At 41.0% G+C, this 21651-nt stretch overlaps 1 protein-coding gene across 1 annotated transcript; it reads left to right on the forward strand.

The window, feature by feature from the left end:
- Nucleotides 1-4839: 4839 nt before the first annotated feature.
- Nucleotides 4840-21487, forward strand: LOC124252844 (transforming growth factor-beta-induced protein ig-h3-like). Its single transcript, XM_046686517.1, has 6 exons — nucleotides 4840-5053; nucleotides 8807-9033; nucleotides 14069-14255; nucleotides 17217-17315; nucleotides 17420-17524; nucleotides 21260-21487. Exons 1-6 carry the CDS (start codon nucleotides 4897-4899, stop codon nucleotides 21355-21357), a joined length of 873 nt encoding a protein of 290 aa, XP_046542473.1. The 5' UTR covers nucleotides 4840-4896; the 3' UTR covers nucleotides 21358-21487.
- The last annotated feature ends 164 nt before the right edge of the window (nucleotides 21488-21651 follow it).

A 21651-nucleotide genomic window follows, 5' to 3' on the forward strand; every position in this document is an offset into this window, starting at 1 on the left:
TGTACATTGTGTATACTAAGCTCAGTATGTATATTCACTATACTGCCATCATGTTGTACATTGTGTGTACTATGCTCAGTATGTATATTGCCTGTACTGCCATCATGTTGTACATTGTGTATACTATGCTCAGTATGTGTATTGCCTGTACTGCCATCGCCATCATGTTGTACATTGTGTATACTATGCTCAGTATGTATATTGCCTGTACTACCATCATGTTGTACATTGTGTGTACTATGCTCAGTATGTATATTCCCTATACTGCCATCAGGTTGTACATTGTGTGTACTATGCTCAGTATGTATATTGCCTGTACTGCCATCATGTTGTACATTGTGTATACTATGCTCAGTATGTGTATTGCCTGTACTGCCATCGCCATCATGTTGTACATTGTGTATACTATGCTCAGTATGTATATTGCCTGTACTACCATCATGTTGTACACTGTGTGTACTATGCTCAGTATGTATATTCCCTATACTGCCATCATGTTGTACATTGTGTGTACTATGCTCAGTATGTATATTGCCTGTACTGCCATCATGTTGTACATTGTGTATACTATGATCAGTATGTATATTGCCTCTACAGCCATCATGTTGTACATTGTGTATATTATGCTCAGTATGTGTATTGCCTCTACTGCCATCAGGTTGTACATTGTGTATACTATGCTCAGTATGTATATTGCCTGTACTGCCATCAGGTTGTACATTGTGTATACTATGCTCAGTATGTATGTTACCTCTACTGCCATCAGGTTGTACATTGTGTATACTATGCTCAGTATGTATATTGTCTGTACTGCCATCAGGTTGTACATTGTGTATACTATGCTCAGTATTTATATTGCCTGTACTGCCATCAGGTTGTACATTGTGTATACTATGCTCAGTATGTATATTGCCTGTACTGCCATCATGTTGTACATTGTGTATACTATGCTCAGTATGTTTATTGCGTGTACTGCCATCAGGTTGTACATTGTGTATACTATGCTCAGTATGTATATTGCCTGTACTGCCATCATGTTGTACAGTGTGTATACTATGCTCAGTATGTATATTCCCTATACCGCCATCATGTTGTACATTGTGTATACTATGCTCAGTATGTATATTGCCTGTACTGCCATCAGGTTGTAAATTGTGTATACTATGGTCAGTATTTATATTGCCTGTACTGCCATCAGGTTGTACATTGTGTATACTATGCGCAGTATGTATATTGCCTGTACTGCCATCATGTTGTACATTGTGTGTACTATGCTCAGTATGTATATTACCTGTACTGCCATCAGGTTGTACATTGAGTGTACTATGCTCAGTATGTATATTGCCTGTACTGCCATCATGTTGTACATTGTGTGTACTATGCTCAGGATGTATATTGCCTGTACTGCCATCATGTTGTACATTGTGTGTATTGTACTATGCTCAGTATGTATATTGCCTGTACTGCCATCATGTTGTACATTGTGTGTACTATGCTCAGTATGTATATTGCCTGTACTGCCATCATGTTGTACATTGTGTGTACTATGCTCAGTATGTATATTGCCTGTACTGCCATCATGTTGTACATTGTGTGTACTATGTTCAGTATGTATATTGCCTGTACTGCCATCATGTTGTACATTGTGTGTACTATGCTCAGTATGTATATTGCCTGTACTGCCATCATGTTGTACATTGTGTGTACTATGCTCAGTATGTATATTGCCTGTACTGCCATCATGTTGTACATTGTGTGTACTATGCTCAGTATGTATATTGCCTGTACTGCCATCATGTTGTACATTGTGTGTACTATGTTCAGTATGTATATTGCCTGTACTGCCATCATGTTGTACATTGTGTATACTATGCTCAGTATGTATATTGCCTGTACTGCCATCATGTTGTACATTGTGTGTACTATGCTGAGTATGTATATTGCCTGTACTGCCATCATGTTGTACATTGTGTGTACTATGTTCAGTATGTATATTGCCTGTACTGCCATCATGTTGTACATTGTGTGTACTATGTTCAGTATGTATATTGCCTGTACTGCCATCATGTTGTACATTGTGTGTACTATGTTCAGTATGTATATTGCCTGTACTGCCATCATGTTGTACATTGTGTGTACTATGCTCAGTATGTATATTGCCTGTACTGCCATCATGTTGTACATTGTGTATACTATGTTCAGTATGTATATTGCCTGTACTGCCATCATGTTGTACATTATGTGTGTACTATGTTCAGTATGTATATTGCCTGTACTGCCATCATGTTGTACATTGTGTATACTATGCTCAGTATGTATATTGCCTGTACTGCCATCATGTTGTACATTGTGTGTACTATGTTCAGTATGTATATTGCCTGTACTGCCATCATATTGTACATTGTGTGTACTATGTTCAGTATGTATATTGCCTGTACTGCCATCATGTTGTACATTGTGTGTACTATGTTCAGTATGTATATTGCCTGTACTGCCATCATATTGTACATTGTGTGTACTATGTTCAGTATGTATATTGCCTGTACTGCCATCATATTGTACATTGTGTGTACTATGTTCAGTATGTATATTGCCTGTACTGCCATGATGTTGTACATTGTGTGTACTATGTTCAGTATGTATATTGCCTGTACTGCCATCATGTTGTACATTGTGTGTACTATGTTCAGTATGTATATTGCCTGTACTGCCATCATGTTGTACATTGTGTATACTATGCTCAGTATGTATATTGCCTGTACTGCCATCATGTTGTACATTGTGTGTACTATGCTCAGTATGTATATTCCACGACTGTCGTCATGCTGTACATTGTGTGTAGCGCTTGGTGATGTACTGCCTCACGTTTACACATTGCTGTCTGCAATCATCTAATCTTTGACCTTTGGCCTCATTATTGAATATCTGACTTTACTATATATCAGAACGTTTTCGTTTAGTTTTGAATAAATTATTAAATGTATGTTGACAAGGGAACAAGTTGACAGAATGAACCCGTGTAGAATAATAGGAGTAGCAACAGTTGTGTCCATTCCATACAGAAGACATGTGAGAATATAGGAGCAACACTTGTGTCCCTTACATACAGTAGAAGACATGTGAGAATATAGGAGCAGCACTGGTGTCCTTTACATTAGAAGACATGTGAGAATATAGCAGCAACACTTGTGTCCCTTACATACAGTAGAAGACGGGAGAATATAGGAGCAACACTTGTGTCCCTTACATACAGTAGAAGACATGTGAGAATATAGTAGCAGCACTTGTGTCCCTTACATACAGTAGAAGACGTGAGAATATAGGAGCAACACTTGTGTCCCTTACATACAGTAGAAGACGTGAGAATATAGCAGCAACACTTGTGTCCCTTACATACAGTAGAAGACATGTGAGAATATAGGAGCAGCACTTGTGTCCTTTACATTAGAAGACATGTGAGAATATAGCAGCAACACTTGTGTCCCTTACATACAGTAGAAGACGTGAGAATATAGGAGCAACACTTGTGTCCCTTACATACAGTAGAAGACATGTGAGAATATAGTAGCAGCACTTGTGTCCCTTACATACAGTAGAAGACGTGAGAATATAGGAGCAACACTTGTGTCCCTTACATACAGTAGAAGACGTGAGAATATAGGAGCAACACTTGTGTCCCTTACATACAGTAGAAGACATGTGAGAATATAGGAGCAGCACTTGTGTCCCTTACATACAGTAGAAGACATGTGAGAATATAGGAGCAGCACTTGTGTCGTTTACATTAGAAGTCATGTGAGAATATAGGAGCAACACTTGTGTCCCTTACATACAGTAGAAGACGTGAGAATATAGGAGCAACACTTGTGTCCCTTACATACAGTAGAAGACGTGAGAATATAGCAGCAACACTTGTGTCCCTTACATACAGTAGAAGACATGTGAGAATATAGGAGCAACACTTGTGTCCCTTACATACAGTAGAAGACATGTGAGAATATAGCAGCAACACTTGTGTCCCTTACATACAGTAGAAGACATGTGAGAATATAGGAGCAGCACTTGTGTCCTTTATATACAGTAGAAGACATGTGAGAATATAGTAGCAGCACTTGTGTCCCTTACATAAAATAGAAGACATGTGAGAATATAGTAGCAGCACCTGTGTCCTTTATATACAGTAGAAGACATGTGAGAATATAGTAGCAGCACCTGTGTCCTTTATATACAATAGAAGACATGTGAGAATATAGTAGCAGCACCTGTGTCCTGTATATACAATAGAAGACATGTGAGAATATAGTAGCAGCACCTGTGTCCTTTATATACAGTAGAAGACATGTGAGAATATAGTAGCACACTTGTGTCCCTTATATACAGTAGAAGACATGTAGAAGACATGTGAGAATATAGTAGCAGCACCTGTGTCCTTATATACATACAGTAGCAGCAGAACCTGAATATAGTAGCAGCACCTGTATATACAATAGAAGACATGTGAGAATATAGTAGCAGCACCTGTGTCCTTTATATACGATAGAAGACATGTGAGAATATAGTAGCAGCAGCACTTGTGTCCTTTTACATACATGTGAGAATATAGAAGATATAGAAGACATGTGAGAATATAGTAGCAGCAACAGATGACATGTACTTGACGTGTGCGCGCGCGCGGGGGTGTATGTGTGTGTATGTTTGTGTGTGTGTGTGTGTGTTTTATGTCACAAGAATAGATGACATGTAAAGGCATGTGTGTATGAAAGTGGACGATAGAAGTAGATCTGTTTACAGATAGGAGTCTCTCGCTGTGTCACCTTGTAGATAGGCTTCTGCGTTCCCGAGATAACAAACACATAGCTCCAACTGGCGTCAGGTCTCACGAAGATATCGATTATAATGGCTTCAGTTTGCTGTGGCGTGTTCCTGTTGTTGACGGCTGTGTCCGCCGTGAGGGACAACGTGACGCTGTTTGACGATGCTAATTACTATGGTGCCACTTCATTGACAGATTACCTCACCGATGCGGGGCTGAGCAGCATGGTGAAACAACCAGGTACCTCCATGCAGTGAGCTTTTACTTACCATACACGTAGATAATACATTTCATCAGTTATGAGAAGATAGTTATATTAGAACCTGTGGATACAATCAATCATATTACAAGCGATCGATAGTGTACTGGAACAGTTTGATGCTATATTGCAAGAGTTGAATAACAGCTATATTATAACCTAATGATATCATGTTACGATGTGTGAATACTACGTAACATGAATGGATACTATATTGGAAACTGTGGATACTATATTGCAAGAGTTGAATAACAGCTATTTTGTTAAACGATCGGCCAAAGCGCCTTCCTGTATATCAAGTCATTTACCATGAAAAGTCAAACTCGGTAATATTACGTGAATGACGTACATCTCAGATTCGACGACGCATATTGCTAATCAAATGTCCAATGCCACTTTGGTTCATTCCATTCATGCAGGGCAGCCCCAAATTCGCTGAAAGTAGTCGGTGGTTGTCGACGATGACGTGTCCAAGGATGTGCCTACACAACACATACACGTTTCACTCAAACTTTGGAGTTTTATCCCGAACATGTTCACGTGCACATCATGAACAATGCTTGAACGAAATTCACGAGACAGTAAATTCATAAACAGTATATAATAATGATAATACTAATAATAAGTCATCTTCTATAGCGCGCAGTATCCAAACACCAAGTGATTGCTCGCGGCGCTTTATCAGAATCTGATGATTATTACCCCGGATAAGCTGCCTGAAAGGCGCTGGAAGGTTATAGTCACATGACTTTTTTCCAACCGTGTACCCATTTTCTGCTGGGTGAACAGAGGCATGTTTTGATAATCCACCTATCACTTTACGTCCATACAGACGTTTACCTACCTATTGGGACCACTTGATAATCCACCTATTACTATACATCCATACAGACGTTTACCTACCTATTGGGACCACTTGATAATCCACCTATCACTATACGTCCATACAGACGTTTACCTACCTACTGGGACCACTTGATAATCCACCTATCACTATACGTCCATACAGACGTTTACCTACCTATTGGGACCACTTGATAATCCACCTATCACTATACGTCCATACAGACGTTTACCTACCTATTGGGACCACTTGATAATCCACCTATCACTATACGTCCATACAGACGTTTACCTACCTATTGGGACCACTTGATAATCCACCTATCACTATACGTCCATACAGACGTTTACCTACCTATTGGGACCACTTGATAATCCACCTATTACTATACATCCATACAGACGTTTACCTACCTATTGGGACCACTGGATAATCCACCTATTACTATACATCCATACAGACGTTTACCTACCTATTGGGACCACTTGATAATCCACCTATCACTATACGTCCATACAGACGTTTACCTACCTATTGGGACCACTTGATAATCCACCTATTACTATACATCCATACAGACGTTTACCTACCTATTGGGACCACTTGATAATCCACCTATTACTATACATCCATACAGACGTTTACCTACCTATTGGGACCACTTGATAATCCACCTATCACTATACGTCCATACAGACGTTTACCTACCTATTGGGACCACTTGATAATCCACCTATTACTATACATCCATACAGACGTTTACCTACCTATTGGGACCACTTGATAATCCACCTATCACTATACGTCCATACAGACGTTTACCTACCTATTGGGACCACTTGATAATCCACCTATCACTATACGTCCATACAGACGTTTACCTACCTATTGGGACCACTTGATAATCCACCTATTACTATACATCCATACAGACGTTTACCTACCTATTGGGACCACTTGATAATCCACCTATCACTATACGTCCATACAGACGTTTACCTACCTATTGGGACCACTTGATAATCCACCTATCACTATACATCCATACAGACGTTTACCTACCTATTGGGACCACTTGATAATCCACCTATCACTTTACGTCCATACAGACGTTTACCTACCTATTGGGACCACTTGATAATCCACCTATTACTATACATCCATACAGACGTTTACCTACCTATTGGGACCACTTGATAATCCACCTATCACTATACGTCCATACAGACGTTTACCTACCTATTGGGACCACTTGATAATCCACCTATCACTATACGTCCATACAGACGTTTACCTACCTATTGGGACCACTGGATAATCAACCTATCACTATACGTCCATACAGACGTTTACCTACCTATTGGGACCACTTGCTAATCAACCTATCACTATACGTCCATACACCAGTACAGTTAACCCTGTTTGACCAAATACAAGTGTTCACTAACCTCTCTGGCCACGACATATGTCTACCTAGCGGCGTGTGTCAATGTAGAAGTGCACTTATCCCATGTGTCAATGTAGAAGTGCACTTATCCCATATGTTAATGTAGAAGTGCACTTATCCCATGTGTCAAAGTAGAACTCCACCTATCCCATATGTGAATATAGAAGTGCACTTATCCCATATGTCAATGTAGATGTGCACTTATCCCATATGTCAATGTAGAAGTGCACTTATCTCATATGTCAATGTAGAAGTGCACTTATCTCATATGTCAATGAAGAAGTGCACTTATCCCATATGTCAATGTAGAAGTCCACTTATCCCATATGTCAATGTAGAAGTGCACTTATCCCATATGTTAATGTAGAAGTCCACTTATCTCATATGTCAATGTAGTAGTGCACTTATCCCATGTGTCAATATAGAAGTGCACTTATCTCATCTGTCATTGTAGAAATCCACTTATCCCATATGATAATTTAGAAGTCCACTTATTTAGAAGTCCAATTTAGAAGTCCACTGGATTCAATATAGAAGTCCACTTATCCCATATGTCAATTTAGAAGTCCACTTATTTAGAAGTTCAATTTAGAAGTCCACTGGATTCAATATAGAAGTCCACTTGTCTCATATGTCAATGTAGAAGTGCACTTATCTCATATGTCAATGTAGAAGTGCACTTATCCCATATGTCAATGTAGAAGTCCACTTATCTCATATGTCAGTGTAGAAGTGCATTTATCCCATGTGTCAATATAGAAGTGCACTTATCTCATCTGTCATTGTAGAAATCCACTTATCCCATATGATAATTTAGAAGTCCACTTATTTAGAAGTCCAATTTAGAAGTCCACTGGATTCAATATAGAAGTCCACTTATCCCATATGTCAATTTAGAAGTCCACTTATTTAGAAGTTCAATTTAGAAGTCCACTGGATTCAATATAGAAGTCCACTTGTCTCATATGTCAATGTAGAAGTGCACTTATCTCATATGTCAATGTAGAAGTGCACTTATCCCATATGTTAATGTAGAAGTCCCTTTATCTCATATGTCAATGTAAAAGTGCACTTATCCCATATGTCAATGTAGAAGTGCACTTATCCCATATGTCAATATAGAAGTCCACTTATCTCATATGTCAATGTGAAAGTGCACTTATCCCATATGTCAATGTAGAAGTGCACTTATCTCATATGTCAATATAGAAGTCCACTTATCTCATATGTCAATGTAAAAGTGCACTTATCCCATATGTCAATGCAGAAGTCCACTTATCCCATATGTCAGTCCAGAAGTCCACGTAGCACCATATGTCAATGTAGAAGTGGGTGAGTGACTGAGAGAGAGTCAATGTTGGGGTTGGTGGGGGAAGGGGTGTTGCCAAAGTATAAAAAATTGATACTCCGACAGTTGAAGTTAACCTCGTTTAACCGACCCAGGAAATCTAAGCCTCTTTGCACCTGTGCCGACGGCATTCGAGTCCCTCCCAGCCACCGTCAACAACAGTCTCAACGATGACCCATCCTTCCGCAAAAACCTCATGTCCTACCACATCGTCACTGGCAGCATGGTATCCGCATTTTTCAACAACGAGGAGTTGTTGCCCACTGTTGCTGGCGCCGCTGTCCGCATCAACAAGTACATCGTCAAAAGTGGCAAGGAGATTGTGAGTGGCAAGCCGGCAAGGTCTTTAGTTGTCAATGTGCCCCGAGTATCCGTAGTTAGTTATATTCGACTACCCGTTTATAAAATCTCCAGTATAATATTCATAGATAATTACATCATTATATCCAAAAGAAAAAAATTTTGGAAGGGGGAAGTCTTCATAGCAGAAACTCGTCATAGAAGAAATTCATCATAGTAGGAAAATCGTCATAGTAGAACCTCGTCATAGTGGAACCTCGTCAAGTTTTTTTCTCATCTCCAGCTTCAACCAGCAACAGACCGGATGGGAGGGAAAATCCAAAATGAATAACAGTTGTAACTTATTTTGACATTTACTTCATGCTGTCTCACTCTTCTTCGGGGTTGTCTACTTCATGTTGTCTCTCTCTTCTTCAGGGTTGTCCACTTCACGTTGTGTCACACTTCTTCAGGGTTGTCTACTTCATGTTGTCTCACTCTTCTTCAGGGTTGTCCACTTCACGCTGTCTCACTCTTCTTCAGGGTTGTCCACCTCATACTGTCTCACTCTTCTTCATGCTGTCTCTCTCTTCTTCAGGGTTGCCCACCCTATGCTGTCTCACGCTTCTTCAGGGTTGTCTACTTCACATTGTCTCACACTTCTTCGGGGCTGTCCATTTCACGCTGTCTCAACGCTTCTTCGGGGTTGTCCACTTCACGCTGTCTCACACTTCTTCAGGGTTGTCCACTTCACATTGTCTCACTCTTCTTCGGGGTTGTCCACTTCACATTGTCTCACTCTTCTTCGGGGTTGTCCACTTCACGCTGTCTCACACTTCTTCAGGGTTGTCCATTTCACATTGTCTCACTCTTCTTCGGGGTTGTCCACTTCACATTGTCTCACTCTTCTTCGGGGTTGTCCACTTCACATTGTCTCACTCTTCTTCAGGGTTGTCTACTTCACATTGTCTCACACTTCTTCAGGGTTGTCCACTTCACATTGTCTCACTCTTCTTCGGGGTTGTCCACTCCACGCTGTCTCACTCTTCTTCAGGGTTGTCTACTTCATGCTGTCTCTCTCTTCTTCAGGGTTGTCCACCTCATGCTGTCTCACACTTCTTCAGCGTTGTCTACTTCAGGTTGTGTCACTCTTCTCCAGGGTTGTCCACTTCACATTGTCTCACTCTTCTTCGGGGTCGCGCACTTCACATTGTCTCACTCTTCTTCAGGGTTGTCCACTTCACATTGTCTCACACTTCTTCGGGGTTGTCCACTTCACATTGTCTCACTCTTCTTCGGGGTTGTCCACTTCACATTGTCTCACTCTTCTTCAGGGTTGTCTACTTCACATTGTCTCACACTTCTTCAGGGTTGTCCACTTCACATTGTCTCACTCTTCTTCGTGGTTGTCCACTTCACATTGTCTCACTCTTCTTCGGGGTTGTCCACTTCACGTTGTGTCACACTCCTTCAGGGTTGTCTACTTCATGCTGTCTCTCTCTTCTTCAGGGTTGTCCACCTCATGCTGTCTCACACTTCTTCAGCGTTGTCTACTTCATGTTGTGTCACTCTTCTCCAGGGTTGTCCACTTCACATTGTCTCACTCTTCTTCAGGGCTGTCCACTTCACGTTGTGTCACACTCCTTCAGGGTTGCCTACTTCATGTTGTCTCACTCTTCTTCATACTGTCTCACTCTTCTTCGGGGTTGTCCACTTCATGCTGTCTCACACTTCTTCAGGGTTGTCCACCTCATGCTGTCTCACACTTCTTCAGGGTTGTCCACCTCATACTGTCTCACTCTTCTTCATACTGTCTCACATTACTTCAGGGTTGTCTACTTCATGCTGTCTCACACTTCTTCAGGGTTCTCTACTTCACGTTGTCTCACTATTCTTCAGGGTTGTCCACCTCATACTGTCTCACACTTCTTCAGCGTTGTCCACTTCACGCTGTCTCACACTTCTTCGGGGTTGTCCACTTCACGCTGTCTCACTTTTCTTCAGGGTTGTCCACCTCATACTGTCTCACACTTCTTCGGGGTTGTCTACTTCACATTGTCTCACACTTCTTCAGGGTTGTCTACTTCACGTTGTCTCACTATTCTTCAGGGTTGTCCACCTCATACTGTCTCATGCTTCTAGAGTTGTCTACTTCACATTGTCTCACACTTCTTCGGGGTTGTCCATTTCACGCTGTCTCACTCTCCTTGGGGGTTGTCCACTTCACGCTGTCTCACACTTCTTCAGGGTTGTCCACTTCACATTGTCTCACTCTTCTTCAGGGTTGTCCACTTCACGTTGTGTCACACTTCTTCGGGGTTGTCCACTTCACGCTGTCTCAATCTTCTTCGGGGTTGTCCACTTCACGCTGTCTCACTCTTCTTCAGGGTTGTCCACTTCACGCTGTCTCACACTTCTTCAGGGTTGTCTACTTCACATTGTCTCACTCTTCTTCAGGGTTGTCCACCTCATACTGTCTCATGCTTCTTCAGGGTTGTCTACTTCACATTGTCTCACACTTCTTCGGGGTTGTCCACTTCACGCTGTCTCACTCTTCTTCGGGGTTGCCCACTTCACGCTGTCTCACACTTCTTCAGGGTTGTCTACTTCACATTGTCTCACTCTTCTTCGGGGTTGTCCACTTCACGTTGTGTCACACTTCTTCGGGGTTTCCACTTCACGTTGTCTCACTCTTCTTCAGGGTTGTCCACTTCACGCTGTCTCACTCTTCTTCGGGGTTGTCCACTTCACGCTGTCTCACTATTCCTCAGTGTTGTCCACCTCATACTGTCTCATAATTCTTCAGGGTTGACCACTTCACGTTGTCTCACTATTCTTCAGAGTTGTCCACCTCATACTGTCTCATGCTTCTTCAGGGTTGTCTACTTCACATTGTCTCACACTTCTTCGGGGTTGTCCATTTCACGTTGTGTCACACTTCTTCGGGGTTTCCACTTCACGTTGTCTCACTCTTCTTCAGGGTTGTCCACTTCACGCTGTCTCACTCTTCTTCGGGGTTGTCCACTTCACGCTGTCTCACTATTCTTCAGTGTTGTCCACCTCATACTGTCTCACAATTCTTCAGGGTTGACCACTTCACGTTGTCTCACTATTCTTCAGGGTTGTCCACCTCATACTATCTCACCCTCCTAGGGGTTGTCCACCTCATACTGTCTCACAATTCTTCAGGGTTGTCTACTTCACATTGTCTCACTATTCTTCAGGGTTGTCCACCTCATACTGTCTCACAATTCTTCAGGGTTGTCCACTTCACGTTGTCTCACTATTCTTCAGGGTTGTCCACCTCATACTGTCTCATGCTTCTTCAGGGTTGTCTACTTCACATTGTCTCAATCTTCTTCGGGGTTGTCCACTTCACGCTGTCTCACTATTCTTCAGGGTTGTCCACTTCACGTTGTCTCACTATTCTTCAGGGTTGTCCACCTCATACTATCTCACCCTCCTAGGGGATGTCCATTTCACGTTGTCTCACTCCTCTTGGGGGTTGTCCACTTCACGCTGTCTCACACTTCTACAGGGTTGTCCACTTCACATTGTCTCACTCTTCTTCGGGGTTGTCCACTTCACGTTGTGTCACACTTCTTCGGGGTTGTCCACTTCAAGCTGTCTCAATCTTCTTCGGGGTTGTCCACTTCACGCTGTCTCACTCTTCTTCGGGGTTGTCCACTTCACGTTGTCTCACTATTCTTCAGGGTTGTCCACCTCATACTGTCTCATGCTTCTTCAGGGTTGTCTACTTCACGTTGTCTCACTATTCTTCAGGGTTGTCCACCTCATACTGTCTCACAATTCTTCAGGGTTGTCCACTTCACGTTGTCTCACTATTCTTCAGGGTTGTCCACCTCATACTGTCTCATGCTTCTTCAGGGTTGTCTACTTCACATTGTCTCACTATTCTTCAGGGTTGTCCACCTCATACTGTCTCACAATTCTTCAGGGTTGTCCACTTCACGTTGTCTCACTATTCTTCAGGGTTGTCCACCTCATACTGCCTCATGCTTCTTCAGGGTTGTCTACTTCACATTGTCTCACTATTCTTCAGGGTTGTCCACCTCATACTGTCTCACAATTCTTCAGGGTTGTCCACTTCACGCTGTGTCACACTTCTTCGGGGTTTCCACTTCACGCTGTCTCAATCTTCTTCGGGGTTGTCCACTTCATGCTGTCTCACTCTTCTTCGGGGTTGTCCACTTCACGTTGTCTCACTATTCTTCGGGGTTGTCCACTTCACGTTGTGTCACACTTCTTCGGGGTTTCCACTTCACGCTGTCTCAATCTTCTTCGGGGTTGTCCACTTCATGCTGTCTCACTCTTCTTCGGGGTTGTCCACTTCACGCTGTCTCACGCTTCTTCGGGGTTGTCCACTTCACATTGTCTCTCTCTTCTTCAGGGTTGTCCACTTCACGTTGTGTCACACTTCTTCAGGGTTGTTCACTTCACATTGTCTGACTCTTCTTCGTGGTTGTCCACTTCACGCTGTCTCACTCTTCTTCGGGGTTGTCCCCCTCATACTATCTCACCCTCCTAGGGGTTGTCCATTTCACGTTGTCTCACTATTCTTCGGGGTTGTCTACTTCACATTGTCTCACTATTCTTCAGGGTTGTCCACCTCATGCTGTCTCACACTTCTTCAGCGTTGTCCACTTCACATTGTCTCACTCTTCTTCAGGGCTGTCCACTTCACGTTGTGTCAAACTTCTTCAGGGTTGTCTACTTCATGTTGTCTCACTCTTCTTCAGGGCTGTCTACTTCATGTTGTCTCACTCTCTTTCATACTGTCTCACTCTTCTTCGGGGTTGTCCACTTCACGTTGTGTCACACTTCTTCAGGGTTGTCCACTTCACGTTGTGTCACACTTCTTCAGGGTTGTCCACTTCACGCTGTCTCTCTCTTCTTCAGGGTCCACTAATTAATACGTATACAGTTTATCATCTTTTTTTACAGATAAAAGTCCAGGTACAATTTGTGTTCTTGTTAGATACTCAGATTTTATTTGGGTTCAAATCATGCTCATGAGTGAGAACGTGTGAACTATTTCTAACTTTTCGCTCTGACAGACGACAGTGTCCGGGAGCCCCGTCCTCCTCTCGGATCTACCCTGCAGTAATGGCATGTTGTTTATGATGAAGGGAGTTATCTACCCTGTACCTACCGGAAGTGCATTCGACTATGTGGCCGGAAGTGACAGTTTCAGCACCCTCCGTCTTGCCATCACCAAAGCCAGCTTGTCCCAGGAATTTGCAGGTGATCAGCGTAATTCTTACAATATGGCCCCACATACTGAGGCATTATTTGCAGAATATAGGTAACTTGGCAATCTTTGATTAAAGCTGCTTGTCAGTGGCTGAATAAATGTAGGTAACTTGATAGTCAGGTCAAGCAGAGACCATATAATAGTCTGTGGATGTGTCGATGTTACCAGTTAGAATGTACATGAATCAAAGGTACCAGTGAGAATGGATGAGTCAATGTAACCAGTGAGAATGGATGAGTCAATGTAACCAGTGAGAATGGATGAGTCGATGTTACCAGTGAGAATGGATGAGTCGATGTAACCAGTGAGAATGGATGAGTCGATGTTACCAGTGAGATTGGATGAGTCGATGTAACCAGTGAGAATGGATGAGTAGATGTAACCAGTGAGAATGGATGAGTCGATGTTACAAGTGAGAATGGATGAGTCGATGTTACCAGTGATAATTGATGAGTTGATGTTACCAATGAGAGAGGATGAATAAGTTTTACTTCTCAGAATGGATGAAACAGTGCTATTTCTCTGTATAGATGAATCAACGTTACTAGTAAGAATGGATGAATCAATGTTAAAGGTCACATGCAACGTAAAACACAGCTTTGCAGATTCTTATACCTTTCGGTATGGACTTACCGAAACAAATCGTAAAAAATGCAAATTCATCTTAAAAAGTTGAAAAATAACGCGATGAAAAAACACGCGCGAAATCGGAGTTCAAACGTTTCACTAATTTTCCCCAGACTTTTCGGGGGAAAACTGGTTTCAACAGCTGGGCTGCGCTCATAACACGTGCGCAGTGAAATAGGTTCGTGCAGCTTGGAAGCGGGTTGTCAGGTGAATACTCGGTGAAGGCTTTGGTGTGAGCCATTTTCCTAATGTTTTGTTGATATCTCACAGGCGCGAGCTTTTTATATGTTATGACAGTAAATAAACTGTTTATATAATTTCATTTGTCTATTTCACCACACGTTCTTCTTACCGAGTCACTTTCTCAGTTCGATACTTAAAAGCAATGTCATTATTTAGCGTTGACAGAATTTCTAACTGTGATACAGATATGTCGTTGTCACAGACAAAACTCAATGTATTGTTTTATTGACACCTGTGTGTCTGCCTGCCTGTCTGCTAATGACAATATTAAATATACAGCTGCTATCACTGACCACATGTAATGGTGGTGAACTTAACACCAATCAAGCTATACACCATAAACAAAATGCATTGATTTATGGCCCGAGTTCGGTCTCTGTCACATTATGTAATTACACAGACAGGCAGGTGTGATACTTAAACACATGACATATTATGATGTCTGTTGATTGTAAAATGTTATACACAAAAATGAGCATGTATTTACAAAACCCAACATCTCTATATATACACACACAATGAGCCGTGAGGGCATCTGCTAATGAACCAGCCGTTATACTTGAGTGCACACCCACCCACTCTGACTGGGTTCGGTATCCCGGCTGCTTCGATTTCTGGGGAAGTAAACCCAAGGAAAACAATATTGCACTTTTGATTTGCGATTGTACGCTTATAATTTTGTTTATATGTTTTTTCATAACCAGCAATGTATATTATATGAAAATAATATAAATAAATATAACCTAGAAAATAATATAAATGATGCCAAAAAAATTCTGGTATGAACTTAAAACACTAAATCCTAAGAAAAGCCAAAATAATAACATTGAAATCGACGAATGGTTCAATTACTTTCAGTCATTATTCTCTACCTCTGATAACAACCCAGATCCAAATAGACAAGACTATGTGAACGATACTGAGTCTACTCATATTACAGGTGTAGACCCCGACATATTGGATGCCCCAATAAGTAGAGATGAAATACTTAACAGTATACAACATCTAAAGTGTAATAAGTCACCAGGATTAGACAACACCCTCCCGGAATTTTTCAAACATTCATCTGATCTTTTACTTCCATATCTTGAGCTTATTTTCAATATTATTCTCGACACTGGGAACTTTCCTGAATCTTGGTCAGTTGGCATTCTTGTTCCAGTCTATAAACAGGGTGACCCTAAAGATACCAATAACTACCGTGGAATAACTGTACTTAGTATATTTGGCAAGTTATTTACTTACATTATCAACAAAAGATTAGTTAAATGGACTGACGTCATGGATCAGATATACGAGGGTCAAGCGGGCTTTAGGGAGGGATATACAACAACATATAATATCTTTATACTGTATAGCCTAATACAAAGATACCTCAGCTCAAAAGGTGGAAAGTTCTACGCACTATTCGTTGATTTTGCAAAGGCTTTCGATTCTGTGCAGCGGGATAAACTATGGAGACTTCTACATTCGCACGGTCTTAGTAGTAAAATGAATAAAATGTTGAAGAGTATATACGAAAATGTTAAAGTGTGTGTAAGGAATCAGCATGAATTATCTGAACCTTTCATTAGTGAACTAGGTGTTAGACAAGGCTGTATTTTAAGCCCTTTCCTTTTTACGTTTTTCATTAATGAACTAGCAATACAAATATGTGACACATGTACGAATGGGATTCAACTACACCCAGATACAATACAACTATTTGTATGAATAAGTTTTACTTCTCAGAATGGATGAAACAGTGTTATTTCTCTGAATAGATGAATCAACTTTACTAGTAAGAATGGATGAATCAATGTTAATTCTCAGAATAGATGAATCAGAGTCACTTCTCAGAATAGATGAATCTGTGATACTTCTCAGAATGGATGAATCAATGTTACCAAGGCTAGTCGTTTATCGGTTGTTGAATGAAGGTTACTGGTCAGTTGTTTATCAAGGCTACTCGTTTATCGGTTGTTGAATGAAGGTTACTGGTCAGTTGTTTATCAAGGCTACTCGTTTATCGGTTGTTGAATGAAGGTTACCTATCAGTTTGGGTGAATTGAGGCTACTGATGAACATGTTGGTGTTTTCAGCTGACCACCAGACTGTATTTGCCCCATCTGATGCCGCCTTTGCTCGCCTCCCCCCTGGGGTCCTAGATTCCCTGCTGGAAAACATCCCCCGACTCCGGGGTAGGTACAAGTCAATGTCTGCCGGTATTTCCACACCGTGGCGAAGTGAGATTCTGCTGACACTAAACATTGACATATTTCAGTAGCACGCTGTCTGTTCACAGGTGTGCTGCAAAACCACTTGGTTAACACAGGAACGTTCTTCAGTGCAGGGCTGTACGAAGGTCTAGTACTTCAATCCTTACAGGGCAAGCTACAGATAGGAGTCGGTGGGTATAACTGAGTTACAATCTGTAATCTTTATGTAATCTGGTACTAATAGGTAGTAATGGTATACAGTTGTGTACCGGTAGGTATTAGTGAAATGTAGCGGAGTACAGAAAGACATTACAGATATATAGTCTGGTAGTGGAAATATTAGTGATATATAGCTGGGTATTGGAAGAAATAAGTGAAATAAGTTGAGTACGGGAATTTTTACTGATATGTAGTCTGGTACTGGTGGGTTTTAGTAACATATTGTTGGACACCAGTAGGTATTACTGACATATAGACTGGTGCTGGTAGGTATTATTGACATATAGACTGGTGCTGGTAGGTATTATTGACATATAGACTGGTGCTGGCAGGTATTATTGATATGTAGCCTTAAACTAGTAGGTATTACTGATATATAGGCTGCCACTGGTAGGTATTACTGATATATAGATTGGTGCTGGTAGGTATTATTGAGATGTAGCCTTAAACTAGTAGGTATTACTGATATATAGACAGGTACTGGTAGGTATTACTGATATATAGGCTGGTACTGGTAGGTATTACTGATATATAGGCTGGTACTGGTAGGTATTATTGATATGTAGCCTTAAACTAGTAGGTATTACTGACATACAGACTGGTGCTGGAAGGTATTACTGACATATAGACTGGTGCTGGTAGTTATTACTGATATATAGACTGGTGCTGGTAGGTATTACAGATATATAGACTGGTGCTGGTAGGTATTACAGACATATAGACTGGTGCTGGTAGGTATTACTGATATATAGGCAGGTACTGGTAGGTATTACTGATATATAGGCAGGTACTGGTAGGTATTACTGATATATAGGCTGGTGCTGGTAGGTATTACAGACATGTAGACTGGTGCTGGTAGGTATTACTTATATATAGGCTGGTACTGGTAGGTATTACTGATATATAGGCTGGTACTGGTAGGTATTACTGATATATAGGCTGGTACTGGTAGGTATTACTGATATATAGGCTGTTGCTGGTAAGTATTACTGATATATAGACCGGTGCTGGTAGGTATTACAGACATATAGACTGGTGCTGGTAGGTATTACTGATATATAGGCTGGTACTGATAGGTATTACTGATATATAGGCTGGTACTGGTAGGTATTACTGATATATAGGCTGGTACTGGTAGGTATTACTGATATATAGGCAGGTACTGGTAGGTATTATTGATATGTAACCATAAAATAGTAGGTATTACTGATATATAGGCTGGTGCTGGTAGGTATTACCGATATATAGGCTGGTACTGGTAGGTATTACAGACATATAGACTGGTGCTGGTAGGTATTACTGATATATAGGCTGGTACTGGTAGGTATTACTGATATATAGGCTGGTACTGGTAGGTATTACTGATACATAGGTTGGTACTGGTAGGTATTACTGATATATAGGCAGGTACTGGTAGGTATTATTGATATGTAGCCTTAAACTAGTAGGTATTACTGATATATAGGCTGGTACTGGTAGGTATTACTGATATATAGGCTGGTACTGGTAGGTATTACTGATATATAGGCTGGTACTGGTAGGTATTATTGATATGTAGCCTTAAACTAGTAGGTATTACTGACATACAGACTGGTGCTGGAAGGTATTACTGACATATAGACTGGTGCTGGTAGTTATTACTGATATATAGACTGGTGCTGGTAGGTATTACAGATATATAGACTGGTGCTGGTAGGTATTACAGACATATAGACTGGTGCTGGTAGGTATTACTGATATATAGGCAGGTACTGGTAGGTATTACTGATATATAGGCAGGTACTGGTAGGTATTACTGATATATAGGCTGGTGCTGGTAGGTATTACAGACATGTAGACTGGTGCTGGTAGGTATTACTTATATATAGGCTGGTACTGGTAGGTATTACTGATATATAGGCTGGTACTGGTAGGTATTACTGATATATAGGCTGGTACTGGTAGGTATTACTGATATATAGGCTGTTGCTGGTAAGTATTACTGATATATAGACCGGTGCTGGTAGGTATTACAGACATATAGACTGGTGCTGGTAGGTATTACTGATATATAGGCTGGTACTGATAGGTATTACTGATATATAGGCTGGTACTGGTAGGTATTACTGATATATAGGCTGGTACTGGTAGGTATTACTGATATATAGGCAGGTACTGGTAGGTATTATTGATATGTAGCCATAAAATAGTAGGTATTACTGATATATAGGCTGGTGCTGGTAGGTATTACCGATATATAGGCTGGTACTGGTAGGTATTACAGACATATAGACTGGTGCTGGTAGGTATTACTGATATATAGGCTGGTACTGGTAGGTATTACTGATATATAGGCTGGTACTGGTAGGTATTACTGATACATAGGCTGGTACTGGTAGGTATATACTGGATTATTATATGCTGGTAAACTGGTAGGTATTACTGATATATAGGCTGGTACTGGTAGGTATTACTGATATATAGGCTGGTACTGGTAGGTATTACTGATATATAGGCTGGTACTAGACTAGGTATATTACTGATATATAGACTGGTACTGGTAGGTATTACTGATATATAGACTGGTGCTGGTAGGTATTACTGACATATAGACTGGTGCTGGTAGGTATTACTGATATATAGACTGGTGCTGGTAGGTATTACTGATATATAGACTGGTGCTGGTAGGTATTACTGACATATAGACTGGTGCTGGTAGGTATTACTGACATATAGACTGGTGCTGGTAGGTATTACTGACATATAGACTGGTGCTGGTAGGTATTACTGACATATAGACTGGTGCTGGTAGGTATTACTGACATATAGACTGGTGCTGGTAGGTATTACTGACATATAGACTGGTGCTGGTAGGTATTACTGACATATAGACTGGTGCTGGTAGGTATTACTGACATATAGACTGGTACTGGTAGGTATTACTGACATATAGACTGGTACTGGTAGGTATTACTGACATATAGACTGGTACTGGTAGGTATTACTGATATATAGGCTGGTACTGGTAGGTATTACTGATATATAGGCTGGTACTGGTAGGTATTACTGATATATAGGCTGGTACTGGTAGGTATTACTGATATATAGGCTGGTACTGGTAGGTATTACTGATATATAGACTGGTGCTGGTAGGTATTACTGATATATAGGCTGGTACTGGTAGGTATTACTGATATATAGACTGGTGCTGGTAGGTATTACTGACATATAGACTGGTGCTGGAAGCTATTACTGACATAGACTGGTGCTGGTAGGTATTACTGATATATAGGCTGGTACTGGTAGGTATTACTGATATATAGACTGGTGCTGGTAGGTATTACTGACATATAGACTGGTCCTGGTAGGTATTACAGACATAGAGACTGGTACTGGTAGGTATTACTGATATATAGGCTGGTACTGGTAGGTATTACTGATATATAGGCAGGTACTGGTAGGTATTACTGATATATAGGCAGGTACTGGTAGGTATTACAGATATATAGGCTGGTACTGCTAGGTATTACTGATGTATAGGCTGGTACAGGTAGGTATTACTGATATATAGGCTGGTACTGGTAAGTGAATCTCATATACAGTCCTTTGTTGATAATATACTAGTTGAATATTATACGAACAGGTTTATTCAGATTCAGCTCTGAACGCATTTATGTCCACTTTAATGGTGTCACTGTTCAATGTATTATTATATGTTTGGTTGACAGGTGGCTTAACAGTGAATGGGTCCAACATCACGACAGCTGACACCACTGTGACCAATGGCGTGCTCCACACCATAGACTCTGTGCTGATCCAAGCTTAGGTCCACAGCCTGAAGCACTCACTGAGAATGTTCTGGGAGGCCACAACAGCTGGGTCTGGTGTCATCCCTTGGCAACAGGAACAATATGTACTTTGTATTTATAATTTGTAGAATAAATGTTTTCAGTGAACTCCTCAGCAACCATTGACAAATATAATGATTAGCTGTCAGTGGCTCGACATTCACAGTTTTGCCCTATTTGTCTGTTGGATATCACCTGGTATCTCTATGTAATGCATGTAACTATTTACGTAATAAGTATATTCCACACACGTTTTCGGCCAGTATGTGAAG

The sequence above is a fragment of the Haliotis rubra genome, unplaced genomic scaffold (assembly GCF_003918875.1).
Source record: "Haliotis rubra isolate DU_JTF1 unplaced genomic scaffold, ASM391887v1 Scf526, whole genome shotgun sequence".
Lineage (NCBI taxonomy): Eukaryota > Metazoa > Mollusca > Gastropoda > Lepetellida > Haliotidae > Haliotis > Haliotis rubra.

Bases quoted from the DNA above. Each gene is read 5' to 3' on its own strand.
- LOC124252844 (XM_046686517.1), top strand. From the start codon at position 4,897: ATGGCTTCAGTTTGCTGTGGCGTGTTCCTGTTGTTGACGGCTGTGTCC. The intron at 9,034-14,068 runs GTGAGTGGCAAG...TCGCTCTGACAG, and splicing joins TCAAAAGTGGCAAGGAGATT to ACGACAGTGTCCGGGAGCCC. The intron at 14,256-17,216 runs GTGATCAGCGTA...TGGTGTTTTCAG, and splicing joins CTTGTCCCAGGAATTTGCAG to CTGACCACCAGACTGTATTT.